Source organism: Penicillium cataractarum (assembly GCF_028827025.1).
Source record: "Penicillium cataractarum strain IBT 29864 chromosome Unknown utg000004l, whole genome shotgun sequence".
NCBI lineage: Eukaryota > Fungi > Ascomycota > Eurotiomycetes > Eurotiales > Aspergillaceae > Penicillium > Penicillium cataractarum.
This window is the reverse complement of record NW_026622740.1, coordinates 759053-785698: the sequence shown is the minus strand read 5'-3', so window position 1 is coordinate 785698 and position 26646 is coordinate 759053. Positions and strand designations below refer to the sequence as shown.

The 26646-nt window shown below is 51.3% G+C and overlaps 11 protein-coding genes across 11 annotated transcripts; 7 read left to right on the top strand and 4 right to left on the bottom strand.

The window, feature by feature from the left end:
- Positions 1-1004: 1004 nt before the first annotated feature.
- Positions 1005-2534, top strand: N7496_004817 (S53 family peptidase; the record flags this gene model as incomplete). Its single annotated transcript, XM_056697746.1, has 1 exon — positions 1005-2534. One exon carries the CDS (start codon positions 1005-1007, stop codon positions 2532-2534), a length of 1530 nt encoding a protein of 509 aa, XP_056556271.1.
- Positions 2535-3178: 644 nt separating this feature from the next.
- rpnL (proteasome regulatory particle lid subunit rpnL) lies at positions 3179-4089 on the top strand (the record flags this gene model as incomplete). Its single annotated transcript, XM_056697745.1, has 2 exons — positions 3179-3745; positions 3811-4089. The coding sequence occupies 2 exons, from the start codon at positions 3179-3181 to the stop codon at positions 4087-4089; spliced, it is 846 nt and encodes a 281-aa protein (XP_056556270.1).
- A 209-nt stretch (positions 4090-4298) lies between these two features.
- N7496_004815 (uncharacterized protein) lies at positions 4299-5548 on the bottom strand (the record flags this gene model as incomplete). The annotated part of the gene is made up of 2 exons (XM_056697744.1): positions 4299-5286; positions 5343-5548. 2 exons carry the CDS (start codon positions 5546-5548, stop codon positions 4299-4301), a joined length of 1194 nt encoding a protein of 397 aa, XP_056556269.1.
- A 635-nt stretch (positions 5549-6183) lies between these two features.
- Positions 6184-9045, top strand: N7496_004814 (Isopenicillin N synthase; the record flags this gene model as incomplete). The annotated part of the gene is made up of 8 exons (XM_056697743.1): positions 6184-6404; positions 6458-6591; positions 6644-6916; positions 6975-7170; positions 7227-7347; positions 7408-7563; positions 7619-7697; positions 8186-9045. 8 exons carry the CDS (start codon positions 6184-6186, stop codon positions 9043-9045), a joined length of 2040 nt encoding a protein of 679 aa, XP_056556268.1.
- A 344-nt stretch (positions 9046-9389) lies between these two features.
- On the bottom strand, positions 9390-10265 carry N7496_004813 (uncharacterized protein; the record flags this gene model as incomplete). The annotated part of the gene is made up of 1 exon (XM_056697742.1): positions 9390-10265. The coding sequence occupies one exon, from the start codon at positions 10263-10265 to the stop codon at positions 9390-9392; it is 876 nt and encodes a 291-aa protein (XP_056556267.1).
- A 181-nt stretch (positions 10266-10446) lies between these two features.
- N7496_004812 (OB fold domain-containing protein) lies at positions 10447-11178 on the top strand (the record flags this gene model as incomplete). Its single annotated transcript, XM_056697741.1, has 1 exon — positions 10447-11178. One exon carries the CDS (start codon positions 10447-10449, stop codon positions 11176-11178), a length of 732 nt encoding a protein of 243 aa, XP_056556266.1.
- Positions 11179-11427: 249 nt separating this feature from the next.
- On the bottom strand, positions 11428-15850 carry N7496_004811 (SKI complex subunit tetratricopeptide repeat protein SKI3; the record flags this gene model as incomplete). The annotated part of the gene is made up of 3 exons (XM_056697740.1): positions 11428-15394; positions 15468-15668; positions 15735-15850. The coding sequence occupies 3 exons, from the start codon at positions 15848-15850 to the stop codon at positions 11428-11430; spliced, it is 4284 nt and encodes a 1427-aa protein (XP_056556265.1).
- A 496-nt stretch (positions 15851-16346) lies between these two features.
- On the top strand, positions 16347-18721 carry N7496_004810 (sterylglucosidase 1; the record flags this gene model as incomplete). Its single annotated transcript, XM_056697739.1, has 3 exons — positions 16347-16730; positions 16783-18033; positions 18101-18721. The coding sequence occupies 3 exons, from the start codon at positions 16347-16349 to the stop codon at positions 18719-18721; spliced, it is 2256 nt and encodes a 751-aa protein (XP_056556264.1).
- An 847-nt stretch (positions 18722-19568) lies between these two features.
- On the top strand, positions 19569-23653 carry N7496_004809 (karyopherin MSN5; the record flags this gene model as incomplete). Its single annotated transcript, XM_056697738.1, has 7 exons — positions 19569-20396; positions 20461-20649; positions 20705-21176; positions 21229-21353; positions 21406-21477; positions 21537-22863; positions 22977-23653. The coding sequence occupies 7 exons, from the start codon at positions 19569-19571 to the stop codon at positions 23651-23653; spliced, it is 3690 nt and encodes a 1229-aa protein (XP_056556263.1).
- A 767-nt stretch (positions 23654-24420) lies between these two features.
- N7496_004808 (putative NADH-ubiquinone oxidoreductase subunit GRIM-19) lies at positions 24421-25077 on the bottom strand (the record flags this gene model as incomplete). The annotated part of the gene is made up of 4 exons (XM_056697737.1): positions 24421-24469; positions 24547-24699; positions 24830-24936; positions 25027-25077. The coding sequence occupies 4 exons, from the start codon at positions 25075-25077 to the stop codon at positions 24421-24423; spliced, it is 360 nt and encodes a 119-aa protein (XP_056556262.1).
- A 222-nt stretch (positions 25078-25299) lies between these two features.
- Positions 25300-26517, top strand: trm10 (tRNA (guanine(9)-N(1))-methyltransferase; the record flags this gene model as incomplete). Its single annotated transcript, XM_056697736.1, has 1 exon — positions 25300-26517. The coding sequence occupies one exon, from the start codon at positions 25300-25302 to the stop codon at positions 26515-26517; it is 1218 nt and encodes a 405-aa protein (XP_056556261.1).
- Between the last annotated feature and the right edge of the window lie 129 nt (positions 26518-26646).

Sequence of the window (26646 nt, the reverse complement as noted above, 5' to 3'; positions counted from 1 at the left end):
GCTCTCCACACAGAAATATCAATAGCCCGGAAAAGATAGTGGTGGAGGGGAGTGGTGGTGAGAAGACAAGCCAGCGGGATCTTCGGTAGCTGTTCAAGTACAAGCAAGACTGTTTCGAATAATGTGGAGAACGATACGGACGACACAATGGGGTTCGCGGACAATTCCTCCACCTCCATTCACGGTGACGTCGATCATCCCGCACTCTCGGACTTCGGAGCTTTAGTTAATCCGGGAGCGTTCCTCAGGCCACAAGGCGTTCAAGTTGTATACTCCGGAGTTGAAGTCCCACGACCATGTTGATGCAGTTCCATCGTTGAGTAGAAGGACTCGAAGATTTGGAATCATTTATCGCGATTGGTATCATCTGTCTCCCTCAAATAAGTAGCTCATCAGATAAGCATGTAATAACTGAACAAGTAGTTATAATGCCTGACTTCGCATACGCGGGTGAAGAAACGAGCCAAACCAGGTCACAAATATTGAATAGATTATTTTCGAATACTCAATGGATAAGCTACGGACTGGGAGGTTAACGCTGAGCCGAGGACATGCTAAATCCATTTTGAAGCTTGTGCCGTCGAATCAGGGATCTCGAGGCTCCAAACAAAGAAACCCTTGGCTCTGGCCAACTCCGGGCGGCAATGCCTACAGACCTCAACTCTCATTGGCCTTCTATTGAAGACTACTTCGAGTTAGCTTGATACGATTATCTCGCTCATTTCATTGAAGCCGAAGCTTTGCTTTTCTCCAACTTTTCTTTCTCTGGGTTGAAACGCACGCCCGAAAGCCACATATCGAGATTGACACCCTCCAGCGCCTGAAGTCAATCATTCCTAGCTCTATGCTCTGCGATAGGAGACGGAACTGGCATCCTATATGAAAACAACATAACTCTGACCAGATCACCAAGAATAGCCCAAGTACTGGTATGGGAAACTGATCAGTTACAGTCGACTACTTGGAAATTCGTGTGGAACAACTGATATACCGGAGCAATTTTCATGGAAACAAAAGCCTTGCTTGTTGCAGCATGGCTTATACAGCTGTGCATGGCATTTGGGCTATGCCACGAGATAGTCGAACAACTACACGACGTGCCGGACGGCTGGTCAAAAGGCATCAAGCCCAACCCATCGACACCTGTACGATTCCGGTTGGAAATACGCGGGGCAGGCAGTATCAATCTAGAGAGACTGGCAATTGACCTGTCAACTCCGGGCCATCCAAATTACGGAAAGCATATGAAGCGCGAAGAGGTGGAAGGCCTTTTGCGCCCGAATTCCGCCGTCTCTGACCAGGTATTGGCCTGGCTGAGCTCGGAGGGTATCTCCAACCACACTATTGACATATATGGCAACTGGATCAGCTTCAGTGCAACTGTATTCCAGGCCGAGCAAATGTTGAAGACGGAGTTTTCCCACTACCGTCATGATCCTAGCGGAAAGAGCCTCCTCAGGACTCTTGGATACTCCTTACCCCACAAGATACACCCACATGTGCACCTAATTCAACCGACAACCCGATTCGGAACCCCCTATGCACATGGAAAAGGGCGACTATACGCACGCCATGGATTACCCGTCGACCAGCCAATTGTGGCCACCCCGGAAGATTTGACTGCGGACTGTGGGACCGTGATGAGGCCGGATTGTCTTCGAGACTTATATGGTCTACACGACACAAGAGCGAAGCCTGATCCACGGAACCGACTAGGAGTGTCTGGTTTCCTAGATCAGTATGCCCGCCATAGCGATTTTCATCACTTCATGCAACGCTTCTCTCCGGGGGCATCAGACGCCAACTTCGACGTGGTGACCATCAATGGGGGCATTAACCCAGAAGATTCTCCGGCCAGCAGTACCGAAGCAAGTCTGGATATCCAGTATGCGGCTGCTTTGGCCTACAACGCTTCAGTCACATTCTATTCCACTGGCGACAGAACACCCTCGATCTCTGACACGGGGCAACCAGTCTTGGAGAGCCCAGAGAATGAGACATTTCTTGATCAACTCCACTATCTCATCAGCCTTCCAGACAGTGAGCTCCCATCGGTTCTCGCCACATCGTACGGGGAGATCGAACAGAGTGTGCCCGCAGCGTATGCGAGATCAGTGTGCAACTTGTTTGCGCAACTCGGCGCCCGGGGCGTATCAGTCATCTATAGTAGCGGGGACTCCGGCGTTGGAGAGACGTGTCTCAGCAACGATGGAAAGCGGCGGGTCAAGTTCCAGCCAATCTTCCCAGCCTCTTGTCCATTTGTCACTGCAGTTGGAGGAGTAGAAGGGATCAATCCCGAGATCGCTCTTGATTTCTCCAGTGGCGGCTTCTCCGACCTGTTTCCTCGTCCAAAATACCAAGACCAGGCAGTGAGCAGTTACTTGGATCGCTTGGGCGATCAATGGCATGGCTTATACAATCGTCATGGAAGGGCAATCCCCGACGTCGCCTCCCAAGCGAAGAACTTCATCATTCGAGACCACGAGACCTATTTGAAGATTAGCGGCACCAGGTTTGTTGCTTCGGTCGATTGATTCATGTCATAGACTAATATTAAGCAGTGCTTCCGGGCCTGTATTTGCCGGCATAGTTTCCCAATTGAACGCGATTCGACTTGCAAATGGGAAGCCTCGAATGGGCTTCTTAAACCCCTGGCTATACAGTCTCCAGCAATCAGGATTTACCGATATAGTACATGGTGGTTCCAGAGGCTGCACTGGAAATACTGATTCCGGTGCAGAGGGTGCTTTCGTTCCATATGCAAGTTGGAATGCCATGGAAGGATGGGACCCGGTGACAGGGCTGGGGACACCTTTGTTCCAGACGTTGGCTGATCTGGCCTTGTCGAGTGACCAGGTGGCATGGACAAAATATGTTGTATTTAGTAAAGAGAAATCATATTAGTCCATTAGAAAATTTGAGGGAAAAGTTAAGCCGAACGTTTAAATTCTCAAATAGTATTGGAACGCGTCTACGATGCCATTTCCTATGATTTGCCTCACGTGATTATCGAGAGCTGACCGCCCACCGCGGCAGCTCCGTCATGGCGGACCTTCACCAACTCCCATCATCACCATCCAATACCTTCATTCCTGCTATTGCAGTCATCTATTCCATCTGACTGTGTGGCATCTACTTGATTATACCCGAAACCCGTCATCCCACAACATCACACATCATGTCGGACCTCAAGTCCCTTGTCCCGGAGCTCCAGAACGCTCTGGAGCGCAAACAGCTGGATGCTGCCAACACCCTCCTCAGTCAAGCCAAGCGTGCTCTTCTCATGCAAAACGCCCTCATCCCGACTCCCTCTACGCCACCACAGCTTGTTGTCCTTGCCCGACAAGTCCTTGAACTCGGCGCCCTCGCCTCCATTCGGCAAACCGACGCGCAGACCTTCACAAGATACTACCAGCAGCTTCAGCCATTCTACGATCTGGAGCGACACGCCGGTCTACCTGGACAGAGCTCCTCTGAGGTTGATTTTAGCACTAGCCAGCGCAGCAAGATCACAGGACTCTATTTGCTTCTTTTGCTAAGCATGGGCGACAGTGCCAACTTCCACACTGTGTTGGAGGGATTGGTCGAGGAGGCTAGTTTGAAGGGCGGTCGTATTGAGGATGATGCTTATATCAAGTACCCTGTTGAGCTGGAGCGGAACTTGATGGAGGGTAGCTATGATAAGGTGTGGCGGGAAACAAAGTCGGAGCGTGTGCCGTCAGAGGACTTTGGATTGTTCTCAAACGTGAGTGTTACAACTGCTCAAGTATCAATGACGACTGCAGTCACTGACTAATACTCATCCTACAGGTTCTCATCGGCACCATCCGTAGCGAGATCGCAGACTGCTCCGAGAAGGCTTATCCCTCCCTCCCTATCTCCAACGCCAAGAACCTCCTCTTCCTGGATTCCGAGGGTGCAGTTATCGAGTTTGCTCAGCAGCGTGGTTGGATTCTTCGTGATGGACGGATACACTTCCCTGTCGAGCCGGAGGCGGCCACGAGGTCCGAGAAGGATATCCTGGTGGCCAGCGGCACCGTTATCGAGAACACACTAGGCTACGCGCGGGAGCTGGAGACGATTGTTTAATGTGGAATGCTGGCGATGGTGGCTATTTCACCACTGGATATCAATGGATACACCCTATTACCTTTTAACTTCTTATCTCGGTCCTTGGTTCTCCAGTGCAGATGTACTTGTATACCTCTTGCGGTTGCATTGTGGTTTATTCTAGCGTGTTTATGAAAACAATGATTCCGAGTGAGATATTTGACTTTTGTAGACAACTCAGCTCCAACTTATACATTGGCCCTCCACACGCAAATACGACGATCGTAGAAACTGCTCGAAACACAAAGCAGTTCAGATGATGTCGAGCCCTTCCACACATCGCTCGCGTAGTTCATACTCTCGTGCTCTGTAAACTCTGCCAACACCTCAATTCCCCATTCCACAGTTTCATCCCGCTGTTTCTGACTGACTTTTACGATCCTCGTGCCAGCATGCATGCAGCTAGCTAGCACCAACAAGTGTCGGTCCGAGCCAGATTCCTTCGTCTCGAGCAGTTGCAGCCGCCAGACACCACCACCAAGACCCTGCTCAGCAAGAACTTCGCCCCGTCGAGTAGCATGGTACACGCGCAGTCCTTCATCATAGCTACCAGTCAATAAGATTGGAGCATCGTCCACAAGAGACACCGGTAGAGGAAGAATAGATGTTACACCAGCAGTGTGGTGACGGGCTCGATCATCGTGCTCGAGGAGTAAATTTGCGAGCGGTTCATCGTCGTCTTGCTCTTTGGTATTGTGAGACTCGAATCGACGTGTGTGAAGAGACCCAAAGTCATTTCCAGTAAACATAAAGGGGATAGTATCCTGCTTGGATTCAGCGTTCTCAAAAACCTGCATCGCAGCCAGTGCAACGAACCATACTTCGATCATTTGCCGTGCCTCGAAAGAACCACATTCAGTAATGGCGCTTTCGTCCGTGATACCTTTGGTGGTCTCAAAGACAGCCGTTCGACTATCTGAGAACGTCACGGCAAAGCCATCGGCATTCGTTTGGGAGAACCAGTTCTCAGGGGCCCAGGCAAAGAAGAGAGCCGGGATAGAAGCATCATCGTGGACTTGCCTTGTCCACAATTGATGGATGCCTGGCTGTGTAGTAGATACGCTAAAAAGAGAAATGCAGCCTGTGCTGCTTGCAATGGCGAATTTGCTTTTATCTCTTGGGTGGAAGTGCAGATCGAAGACCGCATATGGAAGGGATACTTTTTGTACCAATGACCTTATTTGGACTATTAGCAGGCTGGCTTAAAGTAAGTTTGAATGCACTAAACGTACAGGTCATTTGTGTTAGGATCTAATCTCCACATCTGCACGCTGCCGGTTTTCGTTTGCTGAACCTCGTCGTCTTCAGTCTTGGTTTCTGAGAGGAGGTAGGTGCCCACAATGAAGTGATCTGGGATTTCGGGGCAGAACTCGAGACAGCTGGGCGGTTGATCCAGAAAGATTGTCGTTGCCGACTTGGGCTGCTGGATCTCTGCCATCGTATGTAGACTGTATAGGAAGAGCTCCCAATCTATCGTGGGGTTGGAGGGGTGATTGATTTGGCTCGAATGGAATTGCTGGGTCACAAAGGAGAGTCGAATTGACACTTCACGCTATATGTGCATGAAACTTCTTCGGTCTGGAACCCCAAGGAATGAAATTGAGCCTTTGATCTTTAATGATTCAGTGAATGATGGTTTTTATGGCCAGAAAAATCCCCGAGATGGTAAGTGGGGCGGTGAAATGAGAATCCACTGCTCCTAACATTCAGAGTCGGGTTCTCCGGCATGGTAGTATGTTCCATGTTCATGTTCATAATTTCCGTTAAGTAGGCTGTCCATGATACCTCTTTTAGGTGCATATGAATTACTTACTGTCCACATAGACGGTTCTGTTATTGAATAGATCACTAGAGTCCTTTACATTTAAGGTTACAAGGCCCTGCCGCTCGCGCGTCACATCGTTGCCTGGCCAAAGAAGTATTATTAATTGTCGAATGTAGTGCGCAGACCCCGCACGACATACACTATAAATTGGATCTATTATTCCGAGATACCTCTTCTAATTCCGAATCCACTTAAATAAAGAGAGTCCAGACATTACAGGTCAACCCCCTCGGAAAATTGACTTAGCAATGTCGCAACCATTCAGTATCCTGCCGGCTACGGCGAGGGTCTCACCCAAGCCCTTCACAGTCGCCATTCCAAGAGAGCAGTTGACTGACATGGAGACTCTCATCAGGCTGTCAAAGCTTGCCCCACAAACTTATGAGAACTCACAGTCAGATATGCGATATGGTGTCACTACAGATTGGCTGGTTGACATGAAAGGCCAGTGGCTCAAATCATACAACTGGTAAGCTATTAACCCTTCTTTCAGACGGGGGATGTATTGTTAATAGTACCTAGGGAAAAAACCGAAGATCGAATCAACAGCTTTCCTCAGTGGACGACTGAGGTTGAAGGACTGAATATTCATTTTGTTGGCCTCTTCTCCGAGAAGCCAGATGCCATCCCAATTATATTGATTCATGGCTGGCCGGGTGAGACAACCCAGGATATACTGCGGAAGCTTGATTCTAATGCTTCAAGTAGGAAGCTTCCTAGAATTTCTTCCCATCCTTGACAAGTTTCGACAGGAATACACGCCAAGCACTCTGCCTTATCATCTGATCGTACCCTCTCTGCCTGGTTATACGTTCTCCTCGGGCCCTCCAGTGGATCGCAACTTTACTACTGCGGACATCGCCCGCGTTCTGGACCAATTAATGAAGGATATTGGATTTGAAAGTGGCTATGTCGCCCAAGGTGGCGATATCGGTAGTCGAATTGCTCGAGGTCTAGCTGTAGATCATGAGAGCTGCAAAGGTAAAGGTTTTCCTTTTATCTCGTACATTGTAATATACCCAAACTAACCGCAGTTAAGCTGTTCATCTCAATGTGTGTTTTATGGGCCGTCCCGAAGGAATCTCGGATGACCATCTGGATGCGTCTGAGAGGGACGGAATCAAGAGAATGGAAGAGTTTAGAATGATGGGTTCTGGGTATGCCATCGAGCATGGGACTAGACCAAGTACGATTGGCCACGTCCTTGCAACGAACCCGGTAGCTCTTCTGGCTTGGTAAGTACAACCTTGGATGATATGATAACGAAAGAACATCTCGCTCACGAATATAGGATCGGAGAAAAATGGCTGGAATGGGTGGATGAACCATTATCATCGGAACACATCCTCGAGTCGATCACTCTATACTGGCTTACAGAGACGTTCCCTCGTTCTATCTATACTTATCGCCAGGTCAGCATCTTTGACGGAGTGCTTTAGCTGTATTTGAATACCTCTAACTGAAGCCCCTAGAATTACCCACCTCCCCCTATTCCAGCTACGAACGATCCTCGCTGGTACATTCATAAGCCGTTTGGTTTCTCGTTTTTCCCTAGGGAGTTGGCACCCTTACCTCGCTCCTGGGTTGAGACTACTGGAAACCTAGTGTTCTGGGGGCAACATAAGAAGGTATCGTCATAGATCTAGGGAAACGAATGTCCGATAGCTGACTTGTATCCCTCAGGGTGGACATTTTGCGGCGCTTGAGCAACCGGAAGCTCTGAAAACCGATTTGACCAAATTTGTGGAACAGGTCTGGCCAGGTATTTCTTGAGTCTACTTTGTTTAGCACATGCTTTAGACGGGCGGCGCCTCGATCAGGACCTCAAAGATGTTGTGGCAACAATATGAGGAGAATCTTGTCTCGGATGTCAGTAAAACACATGCGCATTTCAAATTTCTAGATCGGTTAGCTGCATAACAGCAAATGGCAGAGACAATACGATCATGTTATTTACTAGAGGCAGCTTTTGCAGTGACAAAGCTGGAATTATTGCCTGGGGGGTGTCATGTCACTGTAGCTTCCCCACAACCGTCAGGCTTTAACTCCACACGCTCCTAGGCACCATTCAGCCTCATCACCACTCATCTTTTTTACGACAGCACACGAGAGTTTGGAAACAAGATCATGTCGTCCAATAAGGCATCCCTTGAAGAGATATTCTCAGATGAGTCCAGTTTCTATGGTAATTCCAGCTACGCCAAACCCCGCTCTCCTGACCTCTCAAAACATCTCACTAACCTATCCCAGGCGACGAGAGCGAGCAAGCGCAGCTCGAAGAACAAGCAGCCACATATGACCCGGAGCCTTTCTGGGCGGAAATTCACCCACGCTTGCTCTCAACGATGCAACATGAACTGAGCGCACCGCCTTTGCCTATGGAAATGGAGATTGATTCCCCCACTAAGCAGGAAGAGGAAGATGGACTCTCAACATACAAGCCCAAGGACAGGCGCGGGCCTGGAGAGTCCATCGCTACATTCACATCTCGCCTTCCTCCATCAAGGACGTCCTTTTCCAACGCCGGCCCTTGGATCTGGATGTGGAAGCCCAAATCCCAAGTGAAAGAAGGCGACGTCGCGACGCTATTGAGAAAGGGCAATGAGTTACTTCAAGCCTACGAAGAAGAAGCCTCCAGTCTCCGCGCCGCGCATGACAAGTCCGGTGCAAAAACCACGGCCACCCTAACACGCAAATTGAATCCGCTTCGCCGAGCGTTGGAGCAGAATATCTTTGCGCTGGCTAAAGAAACTGGCGTGACGTCTGGAAAGTGGATGTTCTTCCCTTCCGTGGACTACGTGGATTCCGTTTGGAAGACTGTTGTGACGGCGCTTGATAAAGACGAACTAGGAAACACGGCCAAGGTTGCAACGGACGACGGGTCTGGGCAGGCGCGGCTGATCTGCGTCTATACGGAGGACTTTAGTGATAAGGGGGATGTGAAGAGGGTGCTGAAGAGTCTGGTTGAGAAAGGGCTTGTGGATGAAGAGGCGAGGCCGATTTACTACAAGTGTGATGCGTATACCCATCTGGACATCAAGTCTAATAATGCCTATGGGCTGAAGGCGAGTTTGTTCTCTAGTCGGGATGTGTTGACTGGGAAGGTTTGAGTGAGAAGGGTCATGATTGATGAAGAGATGCTCAATGAGAATCGGATATTATAATGCGTGGGGTATCTATTTATATGTACATGTTCATCTGCGGTCAAGGAATAGCAGGAGCTAGAAGGCTCTCGGCGGAGAAGAATAGGCTCACTATGAGTAGCTTGTTCGCATCATCCATATGGATGAACGTAGCGGATCGGGGAACCGGCATTGCTTCGCTGGAGTATAGGTGTCAGACGATCGGGCGATTCGCGAGGCAGGGCAGCTCGAGCTTGACAGCAGGTTGGATATTGACCGAAAACGGGCCGTGTGTTTACCAAAGCCAGTGATCTTTCTTTTTGACTCCTGGCTCAGTCGTCATTGGTAGGCTTGGCCATGACCTTCTCACAAGCTGCCCGCACTTTTGCAACGCCCTTGACCTCGCTCCAAGCGTCAAGCAAGCGTTGAACCTCTTCCCAATCCTTCTCCGCCTCGGTCTGCTTCTCTTCTGCCACAAGTTTCTCCAACCGATCAGGCGCAGCAAGCACCCACCTCACGGTCTCCTTCTCAGCCTTCCTAGGCTGTTGTGGTTCCACCTCCCTTTCCTCTTTGATCCGCCGTCTTTGCTCCTCGCCCTCCTTGATCAGCCCACCCGCAGTCTCAGCGACGAACGCAATAGCCGGACCGAGAGTTTTGGTCATGGTCAAAGGAGCACCCCGCTCGTCCATACTCTTCCGCATCTTGCCAATTGTCTCCACAGCGCGGATCAACTTGGAGTAATTATCGTAGACCAAAGCTTTCCGCTCGCCGTCGAGCGTACGAATGTCCCCGACAAGAGTATTCTCAGCTTTGAGGATGGTAGAAAGAGATGATGTAGAAAGGAGGTGGTCGACGTAGCGTTGTGGATCGAAGTCCGCATTGTCTAGCTCCGTCCCCGAAGCTAGGGTGGATGGGTTGGATATATCTCCTGCATCGGTGTTTCGGGGGACGCTGCGGGAGCGAAAGCTTCCACCGGGACTGCCAGAGTCTGCACCTGGAGGCTTGAGGTTGTAATAGTCTCGTAGGGCGGAGCGATTGCGGCGTGGGTTGGGGGAGATCGCTCGTGCGGTGGATGGAGTTGACGAGGCGCTGAGCCCGCCAGGGACATTAGTGTTTAGTGCATCGAGAGATGGCCGGGAGGATGCCGGGGTTGGGGAATGAGCGCGTGAAGAGGCAATCGAAGGTCGAGGAGAAGACAGCGTGGACATTGTGGTGGTTGATGGAGGAGGAGCAGTCCAACGGCGGCGCGGAAGACCACCAGACCATCGGCGTTAAGCGGTGGTCCGAGCTGGTGCGTTTTCCACAGCTTTGGAGCTTCACTCTGCTTTCTACCTACTTTACCTACATCTGATCCGTCCATCGCTCGGCTGGCAGAGACATGCATGAATAATGGCAAATGCAGAGCAGATCGCCGCTCAAATACTGAGCACCAAATCCCTCTGCGTCTCGTCCTCATGGCTCAACACGTTCCTCGCCTCGTCGCAGCGCAACGTCCCCGCCTCCGCACTCACCAAGACAGCTCTTTTTCGTGTACTCGCCTCGGATATTCGCCAGTCTCTAGCGACCAACCCAACTTCCCTTTTCCCAATTGACATCTCCGACCCCGCTGTTCAAGAAAGGCGCATCCCCGGGCCAATTCCCGTCCAAGTCCTTGATATCGAAGACATCGGCACGAGTCTCTGGAGCCAAGTCGAAGCAATCGAGCGTGTCGAGCGCGGCGAAGCTATACGAGGCCGGGAGATTGTACGAACAGTGAACGTTGGCGACGATAATGAAGGAACAGAAAATGAGAGCTCGAATAATACTGGCGCTGCTGGAGCTCCCAGCGCGTCTGGGAGCAGTGGATCTGGACCGCATCGGTTGATTCTACAGGATGCTAATGGCACAAAGGCGGTTGCGATTGAGATGCAGTGCATTGAGGGCATCTCGCTGGAGAAGCTGCCTATAGGTGCGAAGATTCTCTTGCGTAATGCAACTGTGGCGCGCGGTATGGTCTTGTTGAATCCCAATTGCTATACGCTGCTCGGCGGGAAGATTGAAGCTCTGGATAAACCTTGGAAGGAGGGAAGGAAGGCCAGATTGTTGCAGAGGATCGATTCTATGGGCAGTGAGGCTAATTAAAGCAATCGAAATGGCTAGTAGTCATGCTGCCTGTCAGGTCCAAGACCAGCCACGAAGGGCAAGATTTGGTCTTGCTTTACTACGTGCCGAATAAGCAATGGCTTGAAGTTGTGATGGTAGAATCTACAGACTGAATGAGGCTGTGATAAAAGGTATGCAATATTTCCGTTTATGTACTCATAACAAGTGATGGTGATCTGCTGCAAATGAAGCGATCACATCCCCTACATCCGTACTTCTGTTAGCTAACTATGCCACCAGGCCAGATACACCATCAGTTAATTCCTCCCAGCCTTCCTTCCTCCATGGCGCAACCATAATAGCCCGGAAGGCATCTGTAGCCGTGCCGGCTTGAGCATATGCCTGGCTCAGATCCGAGGCATCTAGGTTGCTGTGAGGGGGCACACAGCGGAGAGCCCGTTGGATGGCCATCTCTGCTGGGTATGAGCTGTCTGAGACAGCGGACAGCTCCATCCAGCCCTGTGGCTGACCTGGAGACAGCATGACGGCAGCGGTGGCTTCGCCAACTCGACGAAGATCCTCTGGAAGGTTGGCCTTCTCGGTGAATCCCATTGCCGAGATGGCAGCCAATAGTTTCAGAACCTTGCCGCGGTCATGGATGTCAATGTCATCCCGTGTAATCATATTGTGGAGATCAGCCTCCACGGCCTCGATTGCATCTCGATCTTGGTCGAGAAGTGCGATAGCTCCCAGGAGGGTCACAGCCCCGACGTGGTCGGGATGATTCTCTACGCAATCAAACAACTGCTGGCGAGCAACAGAGCGTTCCTCCTCGCCACCCTTTGCCCAGAGGACCTGGGCGAGGAGGCACACGACATCAGGCGCGTTGTCGGCTTCTTGAAGCGCGTCACGGAACATATCAATTGCCTGGTCCATGGACTTTGTGAAGTAGTAGGCTAGGCCTGCTGTGAGATGCGCCGACAGCCGGAGCTTGCTGCATGCCTCGGGGTCGAAGTTCTCTGCGTCCTCCTCTCCGGACAGAGTGATGGCAGTTTCGGCCTTCTCCGCAGCTTCCTCGTAGCGGTGGTTCGCCAGAAGCACTCGAGCCATGTCTGCGTTGGCCTGGGCAAACCGTGAGAGCGATGCAGGCGATTCAGTGTCTTCGAACTCCGCCTCCATGCCCGAGCAAACGACCTCCAGGCTGGACTCGGCGTCGGGAACCTCGCCCATTCTCTCAGCCAGCAGGGCAGATAGGTGCATGAATGGAAGGTCGGATGGATCTTGAGCGCAGAGCTGGTGGAGAGCGAAGAATGGCTGGATCAGCTGCGAAACTTCGTTCGAGGCAGAGGAGTCAGCTAGCAGGTGGTCAAATAGGGTGAGAGAGTATTGACGCTTTGGAAGCATCGAGGACGAGTTGGAAATATCAAATGCATGTTCGAAAAGACCCCGTGCCTCGTTAGAATCTCCATAGAGAAGCGCAAGGAAGCCTTGGCCCACCCATGCTTGAGCATAGTCCGGATCCGTTGACTGAGCACGGGTAAACGCCTCATTGGCAAGCTGGATGTCGTTGTGTAGGAGATACAGCGCACCCAGGTTCGTCCAGACTTGCGCACTACGATCATTCAGATGCAAGCTTCGCACAAAGGCATGCTGAGCCACCTTGGGACTCATGCTCGTAGTGACAACGGCCAACGAGTTCCAGAATTCCGAGTTGCCAGCTTCTAGCTCGATCGCCCGCTTGAAGCATCGCATTGAAGCCTTCAGGAACTTCCGGGGCTTCTTGCTCTTAGTACCGGAGCCAAGTTGTACACTCCGGTACGCCCTGTACTCGGCCCAGCCTAGGTTGTACCATGCAACGGCTTGCGCGTGGGTGTCTTGCGTAGAAACGTGAATGGCACGTTTGTATGCCAGGATGGACATGAAAATGCAAAAATCAGGCGAGACAACTTCGTCACTATCACTTGCGTCTAGCCAGTCTTGGCCCACACCATCAACCTCGGTCATGAGATCAAGGGCGATGGGGTCGACGCCAGAAAGCAGCAGAGCCTTGCAGTCCGCGACTGCAATCTTTCCGATCTTCTTCTTTATATAGGTAAGGTTCGAGCAGGCATCACCGACCGACTTCCACAGGTTGAAAATGTCATTCCGAACAGTGACAAGCGACCCAGCTACTCGGATGACCTTGCAGGCAAGTTCCGCAGCATCATTGAATAGGCCCGAATCAAGACTCTTCCACGAGCTCTCGGCCAAAGTCTGGAGAAGCGCAATTGTGACGCCGATGTCGTTAGGGCGAGTAGCCAGCACATCCTCGTAGCTAGCGATAGCGTCATCGTAGACGCCAAGCTCCCGCTTCACGTTGGCCATCATGTATCGTGCAAACCAGATGTGATCTTGTTCCTCGCCCCGGAGGTTAGACTCCAGTTCCCGTGCATGCTCAAATGCCTTGGTTGCAGCAATGTATCGACCAGAGTGGTGATAGCTCTCCGCTAGACCGACCCAGGAATGGTAATCACTGGGGCTAATCCGTAGCGCAGCTTGGAATGAGACAATGCTTTTTGAGTATTGTTGCTTGTTGATCTGAACCGTTCCAAGAGCCGCATATGGCCAGCTGTACCCTTTACGCTTAGAACCTGGAGCAGGCTTGGCGTATCCCGAGTCCACAACCCGCTGTGCAACAGCTTCGACCAGATCCCACTCGTTCTGGTTCGCGAAACCTCGAGCAAGACGCTCTGCAGCCTCAGTTTCCGATGATGATAGCTCGAAGGCCTTGTGGAAACATCTGCGTGCCCTGGTCTTGTCTTTCTTATAGTCCGCATAGTAGAAGCCAAGGCTTGTGTACGCAGGCGCAAAATTCATGTTAGCCTTGATAGAAGCTAGGAAGCTTGAATAAGCCCCATTCCGGTCCTTGCGAGCTGCCACAGATGAATCCAGCTCCCACTGGCAGTAGCCAACCCGGTAAAGCAGCTCAGACTTGAAAGACTTGTTTTGAGGTTGTTCCGCTCTCAGATTTTCAAGAGCACCCTGGAGGCCATCGAGCCCAGCCTGCAGGTCGCCGTTCAACGCCTTGCACCAATAAAGCTCGCCACGAATCTTGATGTTTTTAGGATCGCGCTCTAGAGCACGTTCCAAAAACTCGACAGCATTCTCATAGTCCTGGTCGACTTTCAGGACCAGACCAATACCAAGAAGGCAGACGGTGGAGGTGGGCTTTTGTTGAAGAATATTCTCAAAGATCATCTTGGCTTCTGGGTGGTGTCGAGGTGATTGATAGGGAATTAAAGCGTTGGCGAGGGTAATGTTAATGGCGTCCGTTGTGTTTTGAGACTTCCATCCAGTGTATCTGACGAATTCCGCAACATTTCGCAGTCCTTTCCGAGCCACATCGACGGTGCTCTCGTACTCTTCAAGGAGGAGGTAGAGATCTGCCATGATACGATGCGCAATAATCGATGACGGTGCCATTTCTAGACCCTCGGTCATCAAAATCAGCCTATCCGCAGCGCCCGCATCAATTATCTCAGTGTCATCTGCTGCCTCAGCTATCTCAGTAGTCTCGGTGTCTTTTCCGGTGATCGTCGCACCCGCGTCGCCTTCTGACTCGGAGTCCTCTTGAGGAAATGGAGATAATTCACAGGTCAAGAATCCCTTCAAAACCTTTGCCAATCCAGTGTCAGGGAAAAACTCGATGTACTCGCGCAGAACACCCACATCCCATTGCGAGTAATCTTCCACGTCCTTCCACTCGAGCACAATGTTCCAAGCGAGTTCAAAGGGGTGCTTGATGATAACCATGTCCTGGGCAGAACGAAGGATTTCCTTTCGTTTCGTAGGTTTCTTGCCTACGGCAACGAACTCAAGCTCTTCACATGCACGCTCGAGCAGTTTCTCCTCGTACTGGCGACGAACGGCATCATCATTTGTCCAGTCGATGAGACCCCGGTACAGATTTTCCAGCTTGCTCTGCCTGAACGCGTCACGTTTCACCTCAAGGGTGACATTCTCTTTTGTTGCACCAAGGCGGGTTCTTCGTTCACCGATTTCACGATTGATGTATTCTTTCTCCTCGGATTCGGTGATTTCGATCATGCGAAGGTAGGTCAGGGATGGGTGTGGTAGCCGGCCTTCGAGGAAGGAATAGAGAGGGGAGCTAGGGAGTTGTAATTCGAGGGCCTTCTTGTATTTGGCTTTGTCGTTGTTCTTCCGAGCAAGCTTTGTGTATTTGTCGACAACATCCTGGCATCGTTCCTTCTCGTCGCTGGGGCGAAAGACGAGATCAGTATTTTTCCGGTCCTCAAAGCGACGCGTAAAGATCCATCTGAGCTTCATACCTGTCGGCGAAGATTTTCCCGAGCTTGAGAACAGCTTCATGATAGGCATCCAGCTTCGACCCGCCTTGCTTCTCGTATAAGCTAATCAGGCCCTGCCAAGCAGTGCGATCATTGTCTTTTATCCGCGTCGCAGCAAGATAAGCTTCCTCCGACGCCTCATTTTGATTCAATTTGTCATTGGCAAGTCCGAGGAAAACGTTTCTGGAGGGGAGAGAAGGAGGCGGTTAGCTAGGGTCCAAGAGATTATGAGGAGTCTTTAGCACTCACGCATGGTAATTCTTGGGATCATTTTGTACCAGCGCCCTGGCTTTTTCAGCAGCAGCCGCAAAATCTTTGGCGTCTAAAGCTGTTCGAACAGCTTTCAATGCGGCCTTGCTCGACATGATCCCCGTGCGCGCTCAGCCTGAAGGAGCGGGGAGGTTCTCGGTGTGGTGGAGAAGAAGCGGTTGATCGGTTAGCGCCGATACGTCACGGCCTTATCGGTTATCGGGGACCCCAGCTTGGGTCAGCTGCAGCCTGCTCGTAACATCAACACTTTGTGTCAACTCCTTTGCCTGCATTCAAACCTGCACGCCATCTCAGAATCTTTCTGCAAGCATTTATCTTGTTCTTGGTGAGGTCCTCCAGATTGTGAAGTCGAGGTACGTATGTCTGCCTGATCACGGCTCTCCCGGCAGGCGAGCATCATCCTGGACTAGGGCTGCTTGAACTTCAGCGAAGCTTAGCTAGGGTCTTGAAACTTCATGCGTCTGACCGCAGTTTTCTAGTTCCTAGTGTTTTTCACTCTCCGCGCCTTGATTTCCGGTTTCTTGCTGGTCGAAACCGTCGCATGGCTGGATCAACCGTCTGACACCGCCATCTCTTGTCGCATACTCCAAGATGGGTCTTCTGCGTCTTCACATCGATGGGAAGGTGTTTCGGGATCCTCAGAATCGAGAGATTGTTCTGAGGGGTATCAACGTTGCAGGGGATGCCAAGTACCCGAAACAGCCCGATCTTCCTTCGTTTGTTTCGGACAAGTTCTTCGATGCAGATGATGTTTCGTTTGTCGGGCGGCCCTTCTCGCTGGAAGACTCGCACGCCCACTTCAGAAGACTGCGCAAGTGGGGCTATAATGCGATCCGATATATCTTCACATGGGAGGCAATCGAGCATGCCGGTCCCGGCATCTACGACGAAGAGTGGATCGCATTCACTATTGAGGTTCTGAGAATAGCGAAGCAATATGAGTTTTACGTCTTCATGGACCCGCATCAGGATGTGGTCAGTAAATTTGGGGATTCTCATCTTCGTATCACGGTGCTAACCTTAATAGTGGTCTCGATTGTCTGGAGGATCAGGCGCACCAATGTGGACACTTTATGCGGCAGGTCTAAATCCTAAAGGGTTCAAAAATACAGAAGCTGCACTCGTTCAAAATACATATGATAACCCTGCCGATTTCCCCAAAATGATCTGGAGCACGAACTACACCCGTCTCGTATGCCAGACCATGTTCACCCTCTTTTGGGCAGGCAAGGACTTTGCACACAAAGCTATCATCGATGGCATGAATATTCAAGACTATCTACAGACTCACTTCATCGCCGCATGCAAGCACCTAGCGCAACGAATTCACGAGGCTGGGGATATTGAACATGCTGTAGTAATTGGCTGGGAGAGTATGAATGAGCCCCATCGAGGCCTCATTGGAGTGCAGGATATTTCTATCATTCCCCCGGAACAACAGCTTCAGCTTGGAACCTCACCAACGGCCTTCCAAGCAATGCTCACAGGCGCTGGACGAGCTTGCGAGGAAACTACCTGGGGCTTTGGCAGCTTTGGCCCGTACCAGACAGGCAGACAACTTGTGGACCCCGAGGGAGAATTGGCCTGGCTCCCTGCCGGCCATGATGATAGCAAATATGGCTGGCAACGAGACTCCGGATGGAAACTCGGAGAGTGCATTTGGGCCCAACATGGAGTCTGGGATCCAGACACGGATACCCTACTTCAGAAAGACTATTTCTCAAAGGTGCCTAGCACTGGAGAACCCTTGAACTACGAGATATTCACCAACACATACTTTTTGGAGCACTACCGAAAATACAGAGATGCGATTCGGGGCATCTGGCCTGCGGCGATACTGCTGTGTCAGCCACCCGTGATGGAATTGCCTCCTGACTTGAAAGGAACGGAGGACGATGACCCAAACATGGTCCATGCTGTCCATTACTACGATGGTCTAACTCTTTTGACTAAACACTGGAACCGCCTCTACAATGTGGATGTCATTGGTGTCCTTCGAGGCAAGTACTGGGCACCGGCGTTTGCTGTCAAGGTTGGAGAATCGGCGATCCGTAATTGTCTGCGTGACCAACTCAAATTCCTCCGCGAAGAGAGTTTGAAGTACATGGGCAATCATCCACTTCTCTTCACCGAAATTGGCATTCCATATGATATGGATAACAAGCATGCCTACGAGACTGGAGACTATAGTAGTCAAACGAGCGCGATGGATGCCAACCACTTTGCTCTCGAAGGCAGTACCTCGAATGGCTTTACCTTGTGGGTGTATCAGACAGAGGTATGCCTTTTCTTCATTCTCTTACTTTGTGACGAGAATTCGTTCCGTGGTGCTAACTTTGATCCAGAACAATCACGAATGGGGCGATCTTTGGAATGGAGAAGACCTGTCTATCTACTCCCGAGACGATTTGGAGCTTCCGACCAAAGCCACGTACACGTCCCTGAATCCACAGTCTCCGGCTTACTCTGAAAGCCATAGCAGTGGAGACGAGCCGGAAGTCGATCCTCGCAATCTCAAGCGCGCACTCACAAACCCATCAATCACCAGTGTTAGCTCTCAAACTCCCAAGGGCTACCGGGCCGCCGAGGCTTTCCTTCGCCCAAGTCCAATTTATGTGAATGGAGCACTGGGCAGCCATGTCTTTGACCTTCGGAGTTGTACGTTCACCATGACTTTGACGGCGAAGGTCGCTACCCCATCCGAAGCCCCAACAGAGATATACCTGCCCGAGTTCCACTTCCCTGATGGTGTGACTGTCATCGCGGTAAGCGGGGGGAAGTGGGAAATTGACTACCAGGAAATCAAGACGATTAAGATCCAGCGATTACGATGGTGGCACGCCGAAGGTGAGCAGAGCATCAAAATCGAGGGAGTCAAGCGCAAAGCAGGAGAGTATTCTAATCCATCTGGGGACGACGTAACATATCTTGAACAGTGCCAGAAGGGCGATTGTCTTGTCATGTGATGTGATAATGAGATTATTGCTTTTGTTCTTCTTTTCGTTTTCTTTGTTTTCTTTTTCGTTGGCGTTCTAGGGCTCTTATTGCATATCCATTTATATTAAATTGCTTCTTCAACCCGCCAAAAGCGCGCGCTAAACCGCCTACTAGTTAGTAAGGACCCATGGATCGTGTGCAGGGAGATAAGATAAACAACCGGTGACGATGAGGGGCAACAGCTATGATGGCGAGCAGCCCTTGGACGCGAAAACAAACCGATAAGAGAAGATTGAGGCAGTAGCTATACGAGCTCCAAGAGCATTTTCAAATAACAGAATTTGCCCCTGCTATACATCTCTTCCCTATGAGCAGGGGTGAGCGGTGTACCTTAAAGGACCAAGCCCATTGAAAATTCTCAGCCCGGGACGGCATTTCCCAAACTTCCCCATCGGCTGCCTTCCGCAACTCTTCCTCAGCAAACCAATCCCGCGTAATTCCAACCCTCCCTCTCCACCGCGACCTCGATACTCCTCCTGCAACTAATCCCGCTCAAAGCGCATCCCATTATACATTGCTTGACCACGCGCGGAGAAACTCTCACTTTGGAATGGCCGTTGCTGCTGTGTCCGACTGCTAAACATCTCACGGACAGGGTCAACGGCCATATCAATCACCGCGGAGATCCTCTCTGATCCGGCAGCTGGACCCCTCAAAAGAACGATATCTGTCTCTGCCTTGTTTTATTGCAGAAGACACGACTTCTGTAGGCCGCGTTCGCGTTCCCATTTCGCATAAAAATACCGCGCCGCCTCGATCGCCCGTCAGATACCTTTCACGTTTATCCCACAGCACTCTGCACGTGTTGCGCACGAGATGGCTGCCGAAGAGCTGTCGGAGGCCGGAATGGCCGATATCATTCGAGCCCTGGAGGTCATACACAGCCCAACGTCCACCAATGCACTCCGCAAAGAGGCCCTGTCCTTTGTCGAGGCGTTGAAAGATAACGAGGCAGCAGCTCGCAATGGATTTCTGCTAGCTTCACGCGCAGATCATGCTGCTGTCGTGCGGTACTTCGGTCTGACCCTACTGGACCACGTTTTGCGCCATTTATCTTTCACCAACCCCGAGGAATCCACGAACCTTCGATCGATGATCCTTCAGTTGGCCGAGAATATTCGACCCGAGGACCCGAGCTTTTTCCGCAACAAGATCCCGCAGCTATGGTCGGAGGCCGCTAAGAAGAGCTGGGGCTTGGATTGGGCGGACATGGATGAGGCGCTTGTCAAATTCTGGGGCGTGTCTCTGGTACATAACGAGTTGGTGCTCTCTGTGTTGGAAACCCTGTCGGAAGACGTCTTCTTCCGTGAGGATACCGTCTCCTCTTTGCGTGGCTCCGAGCTCAATCGTGCGCTCGTCGAGATCTTCACACCTGCCGCAATTGTTGAGCAGATCAATCCCGATAAATCCACCAATGCTGTTCTGCGATGTGGACAGGAGGGTTGGCTAGTTCGAATCTGCGAATTCTTGGACAGTTGCGTACAGAATGTCTCGACATCGCGTGAAGCGCGCGATGCGGCCGTCAAGGCTCTAACGACGCTGAGATCTGCGCTTTCCTGGTCAATCTACAAAGCCGTGATCGCCGGACAGGTCGTTGCAAGTGTTTTTAGGGCTTTGACCTGCCAAGACGAACAAGTGTTGCTGGTAAGAGAGCGTTGTGAGATTTGTAGGTATCGCCATAGATTGATTCTAAACGATGTTCTTCTAGGCTGCGGTTGAGGCATTGCATTCGCTTTACGGGCGGAACAATATGGGAAATGACGAGTCTCACGGTCTAGTCTGCCTGATATTTGAGAGCGACTATCTCAATACCCTTCAAAATCTGTATCAGTGGTCCATCGTTGGCCCGGAGGATGCGGATGAGCCGAAGTACTTGATCTCTAAGAAGCTTTCAGAGGTAAGCATCTCACCACCCAATAGATACGCGACCTCACAAGGCTGACAATTCATAGATGATCTCCTATGTTGCCGGTTGCTTGGAGGACGAGAGGTTCCTCCGAGACACCATGCACCGCTTGGATCTCCCGCCCTTCTTCAACTTCATGTTGAATATCATGCAGCACCAAAGCTTGACTGTATCTATCCCGTGTCTTCATCTGTGGTCAAGGCTTTTGGGTGTTCAAAAGATTGGCACTTCAGAGTTCGTGGTCAACCAGACACCGACTTTCCTGACTGTGTGTACTCAGCGTTTGATACGGTGGGAGTCCCTTCCGACAGAGTCGGAGGATCCGACGATCCAGTTCCTCGTGGAGGACATTGACACAATCCCGGAGCGCCATGCATTCCTTGGCAATTATCGCCGATACTGCTCGTCGATCATTGAGACTATTACCCAGAAGCGTGCTCAAGAGGCGGTGCACGAGATCCTTGGACGGGTTGATGAGAATCTGGACAATCTGTACGGTGGTGCTGAACCATTTCAAAGTATGTCTTGATGTGTTTCATGATTGATTCCTGCGCTAACCCAAGAAAACAGTGCACAATTACAGTAAATCATCGATCCCGCTTATGCGCGCGGACGCTCAATTCGCTGTTGTTGAAGCAGTCATCAAGGGTTTTAACAAGTGGATTGAAGCCCACGGCAAGGCACCTCAGCAGGATGTAAGTCTCCCTTGCAAATATTTAAACATATCGTCGCTTACCCCGATGACAGGAGCAGGAGAGGAAAGAGCTGGAGCTTGCGGTGGAGAGCTGGGCTTCGAAGCTCATGCAGAGGAATTTCGAGGTTCGTGCGCCTATTAACTATACGGTGATTCAGCCTGAGCTAACTGGGATTCTTTCCAGGATCCTGTGATAAAGCAGAAGGTCATCAAATTGGTGGTTGACATCTCGTCTAAAGCACTGGACAACCACCCTGCATATGCGCTAAAGGTCCTTGAGCACATTCTCATGACACGCCTTCCAGACCAGCCCGATTACCCTGTCTATGCCGATGCTGTCAAGGAGCTCCATGGGCTGGCCAGTCACGAACTCCGGCGCCTCGCAATCCGCTACGCTGACTATTTCTCCACTTTTTACGATCTGCTCGAGCCGAAAATCAGGGAGATCACAATGGCCAACCGTGTGGACGATAAACTCCAGATGGAGCTGACGTCCATCCTGCTGATTATTATGCAACGCGCCAACAACCTTGATCCGACCCTCCGCCATAGCCGGCTGGCCGGTTTCCTTGCGCCCATTCGAGAGGCATGGCAGGACGACGAATTCCGCCGTATGAGCTCATCATTCGAGGGCTTTTGCACCATGCTTGGACTAGAGAACGTGGGGTCCTACATGCAAGCCAAGCAAGCGCACAAGCTCGAAGATTGGTCTTCAGTCGCTTTGGACAATGAGGGAAAGCTCGTCCAGGAACAAATGACCCGGAAATTCCAGATGCTACCGTTGCGTGGTACCAAGACCATGCTAGCTGTGTCAACGGACAAGCTAAAGAGAACCTCACCTGCGTATCAAGTTGCTTGCGATATGTGGCAAGACCTAACTCCTCAGATTCTTCCCACTTTGGTCCAGCTTCTCACTCATGCTCATGCCTTCCACAACCCGGCTAATTGGGCCGTTAGCGACGATATGCGAGCAGTGGTTGAGCGCATTTTGACCGATCGGTTCTGGCAAGCCGGTATTTCTAGTGGTAGCCGCGATGATTTCTATGCTAAGATCACTGCATCAAAGTCAACCCTCGAAGGTTTCGCATCATCTGTTCGTGGAAAGATTCGAGCAGTTCGTGAATCAGGTTATTCGATGCTTTTCAGCATGAGCCGAATGCGCCATCAATTCTATGGATTTGCGGAGCTGCCAGGGCCGTTGTCCGAGGCCCTCTTCAAAGATGCAGAGCACCTTTCCTCCCACCAATTCTCAGTCCTGCTCAACATCTCGCGCTGCCTAATTGACGATTGTCCTGTTCAGTACCGCGCACAATTCTTGCCGCCAATGCTCGCTACTTTGTTCCGCAGCATCGACCGCAAGATCACCACTGAGTGGGAATTGATTGAGCAGCGGAAGAGTGGCGGTGTTGATGGTGACCTTACTGACGAGATGAAGTCGGAAAGCGTCCTTCGTCAATTGACATATGCTGCGGTCATCATGGTTGCCAGCCTGTTCGACCCGCAGAGAGGAGGTAAGAACTTCTATAATAGTAGTCCCTCATCCATTGCCCAGACATTCGTCTATGGGCGGCTCCCACCAGCCGAAACGTTCACATGAGTATACTAATAAGTTTTGTTTCTTCAGATCCTGATCGGACAGAGGCAGACCCTAGTGCACCGCAACCGACTCCTGAGCTGGCCGACTCAATCCGTCACTTTGTTCTATCCTCGCCCGAAATCTTCGAGCCCGTCATGCTTTTCTGCACGCATGCTCTTCGCATGCGCGATACGCGTTGCTGCAGCATCATTACTCGCGTCGTTCGATCCATCTTGGCCGACTTCGCGCCCCCGAACAACAGTCAAACTATTGTGACCATCCGCGAGTTCATCTGCACAGACGTCCTGCAGGCTTGCATTACCTCCGTCCATGAATCCTATTTCGTTGATATGCAGAAGGATTTGGCCCAGCTAATTGCGTCCATCTGGGTCCTGTACGGATTTTGCAGCGAAACGCCGCGGTCCGTCTTCCTCTCACTGCCGGGTATCACCCCAGAAAAGGTTGCCCAGACAGAGACTGCTCTCCAGCGATGCACCTCGCCCCGCCAGCAGCGGGCTTTGGTTCTTGAGCTACTGGAACCGCTGCGAGGTGTTAGCATTGCCGAGCAAGGCAAGATCCTTGGCTCGCGGGAGGAGCGTCGCAAGGCGAGGACCGCGATTCAAAACCGGTACATGACCAACGAGATGGAGACACAGCAAGAGACCCATCGTGTTGACATCAATGATGGTCCCGATCTCTCTGGTGTTGCCGATATGTTCGGTTAGAGTGATGCTCTCGACGATCAGACGGCTTTATCTATGGACTGCTTTGCGATTTGATTTACATCGCTCGCCGTTGACGCTCCTGGTTAGCTTTTTGATATGTTGGTGTAGAGCTTCTCGGTACTAGGCTCTCGATTTCGATTTCTATGCTCGCGTGAGATCTGCTTGATCTCGCATTACTTTTATGTTTTGTGGCCTAAGTTCTCGATTGCATCCTGAGCGTACGTTCTTGATGTTCATTTTTTGTTTTTCATATTTCTTGCAGCATGGGTTTCTCTTCGCTTGCGACCTTACGGACTACCCCCTGGCGGCGGCGCTTTGAGACCAACAGAATAGACAGGCCGCTATACATTTATAGACGGCTAAAACAAATAACAACGTGCTCATGCACATTAAACATATGATTACTCGCATTATCTTGTAAACCTGTCCCCCCCCCCCCCCCCCCCTAGTGACATTAAGCTCCTGGTTTACTTGTCTAGGACTGGATTAATTTGCACCAATGCAAACAGAAGAAAAAATGACTTGTTGTAAAACAAAACTAGGCCCTTCGTAGTAACGGTATATCTACAATGTTTTCCTCGAGCCCCTGGCTCCTTTGAGACAAACAATCTTTGCCTCAGTAATCTTTCCACTCGCTCCGGCTCATCTAACGAATCGAACTCCAACCCTCTTTCCTAGGAGGGTGCCCATAAAATAGCAGTGCCGTGGCCAACCACGAGCGGAAACAAATGGTGGTACGGGATCGATGAATGCGTCGACGAAATTGTCTATTGGGTAACCTTGGAGGGAGTGTAGGCGAAGGTAGGGCGGACGAAGCTGTACATAGAGAAGGCATTAGTGTCATTAACGCAGCGATTGAGGTTCGGATTGGAGTATCCGTCAAGATTACGTACCGGTCCGAGTTGTAGACCTTCTGCTCGGCGCCCAAGAGCTCCTTCTCGCGAGCCTTGTCGGCGTAGTAACGGCGGACCTGGTCACGGTCCTCCTCGGCCTGGAGGAGAGGGGTGAGGTAGAGACGACCCCACATCTTCTCACGGGCAAGCTCACTAAAACCAGATCCATGTCAGTTCCTGGTCAATTTCGAGTCCATAGACCGCGTTGCCGCGGTACTGAGTTGCAATTGCGACGCATCGGGATCATCGGAGCCAGGCAACTCTGCCATTGCGGAAAACGTACCGTTGCTCGCGGACACCGTGGAAGTACTTGTAGAAACCGTAGGCCATGATCATGTGCATGCCGACCATGTAGTAGAAGGGCTTGAAGCCACGGGCAGGGAGGTTCCGCTGGAGATCGAGAGAGTGAGGATTAGCTGATGTCGCTGTGCGATTGCCGGGGAGAGTCTGATTCGGTGCCAGTCCTCATCAATGGCATACCTTGTACTGGACTTGAGCGTAGCCCCCCGTTGGGGGCATATCCTGAGGCATGGTGGCGGTATTTGGGGGGGTTTGGAGGCTCCGTGAACGTAACGAGGAGTCGCTGGATGGAGAAGTTGGTGATGCATGTCACGTGAGGTGTACAGTAATGAGGGCTGTGGCGGTTGCTATTGGCTAGCGGCGGTGAATGGGCTTTTTTCCCGGCGATGTACAAGACTGCGTGACAGCCCACTCGATTATTTTGGTCACAAGAACCCAGTCCTGACCGGCACAATGGACGAAGAAGAGAGACCAAGGAAACTTGCGAAGCTTGAGCATGATGACCAAGCTATCAACGATAAACTTGGCCCCGCAATGACTGGTGCTGTGGCAGCTGCCGACGAGCCGTCGCAAACCGTCGCGCCTACGAACGATAATGTACCATCAGAAAAAGCAGAGCTCCCCAAATCCGACAATTCGATTCCCACCAGTGACTCTGCGCTACCTGAGGGTGTAGCCACCCAGAACGCCCCTCCACCGCTCTCGAAGAACCAGCTCAGGAAACTCAGGAAGAGAGAGCAATGGGAGGCAGGACGCGAGCAGCGCAAGGAAAAGCGGAGGGAACAAATGGCAAAGAAAAAGGAACGTCGCCAGCTTATGGTCGACCAAGCGAGGGAGACTGGTGGCGAGGAAGCTGTTAAGGCTCTGCGCAAGCAATGGGAGACGACTCGGTCCAAGTCTCGGCGGTCGACTCTGCTGCCCGTTTCGATTGTGATTGACTGCGGCTATGACGAGTTGATGAACCCTCACGAGCGCATTTCGCTCGCAGGTCAACTCACACGGTCGTACTCGGAGAACACCCGTGCCATTTGGCGCTCAAATCTGATGTTCAGCTCATTCGATAAACAACTGAAGGAGCGATTCGACAAAGTGCTCGCGCCCTATCGCAACTGGAAGGGCATTCGAATCATTCAAGAAGACTTCGTGCATGCTTCCGAGATTCTCAAGGAACAAATGGCATCTCCCAAGGGCGGGAAATTGGTTGGACCCTTTGCCGAAAAGACCGATGCTAAGCCGGAAGATGGCGAGGTTATCTACCTCAGCAGCGACAGTGATAATATTTTGACGGAGCTGAAGCCCTACTGCACTTATATCATTGGCGGCCTCGTGGATAAGAACCGCTACAAGGCAGTTTGCTACAAGTCTGCTGTTGCAAAGGGAATCAAAACTGCCAAGCTGCCCATTGGGGACTATATCCAGATGTCCTCTCGTCAGGTGCTGACCACCAACCACGTGGTCGATATTATGCTGAAGTGGCTGGAACTGGGCGATTGGGGAGAAGCTTTCATGAAAGTCCTTCCGCCCAGAAAGGGCGGCAAGTTGCGGGAGCAGCAGGGCGATGAGGCTGCGGAGGAGGTCTCAGACGATGAGCCTGAGCCAACTCTGGAGGAGATTGCAAATGAGATGGAGGCTGAACAAGAAGATGATCATGATGATGAAGGAGATGCATGACAAGTACATAACCAATCCATAACAATACCTTGCCCCATCTTTGGGAGGCAGCACGCTAGGATTTCAAGAAGCACTTTCAAGTAGATTAGGTAGCGTTCTATCGACAATGTGCAGCATTGAGGCAATAAT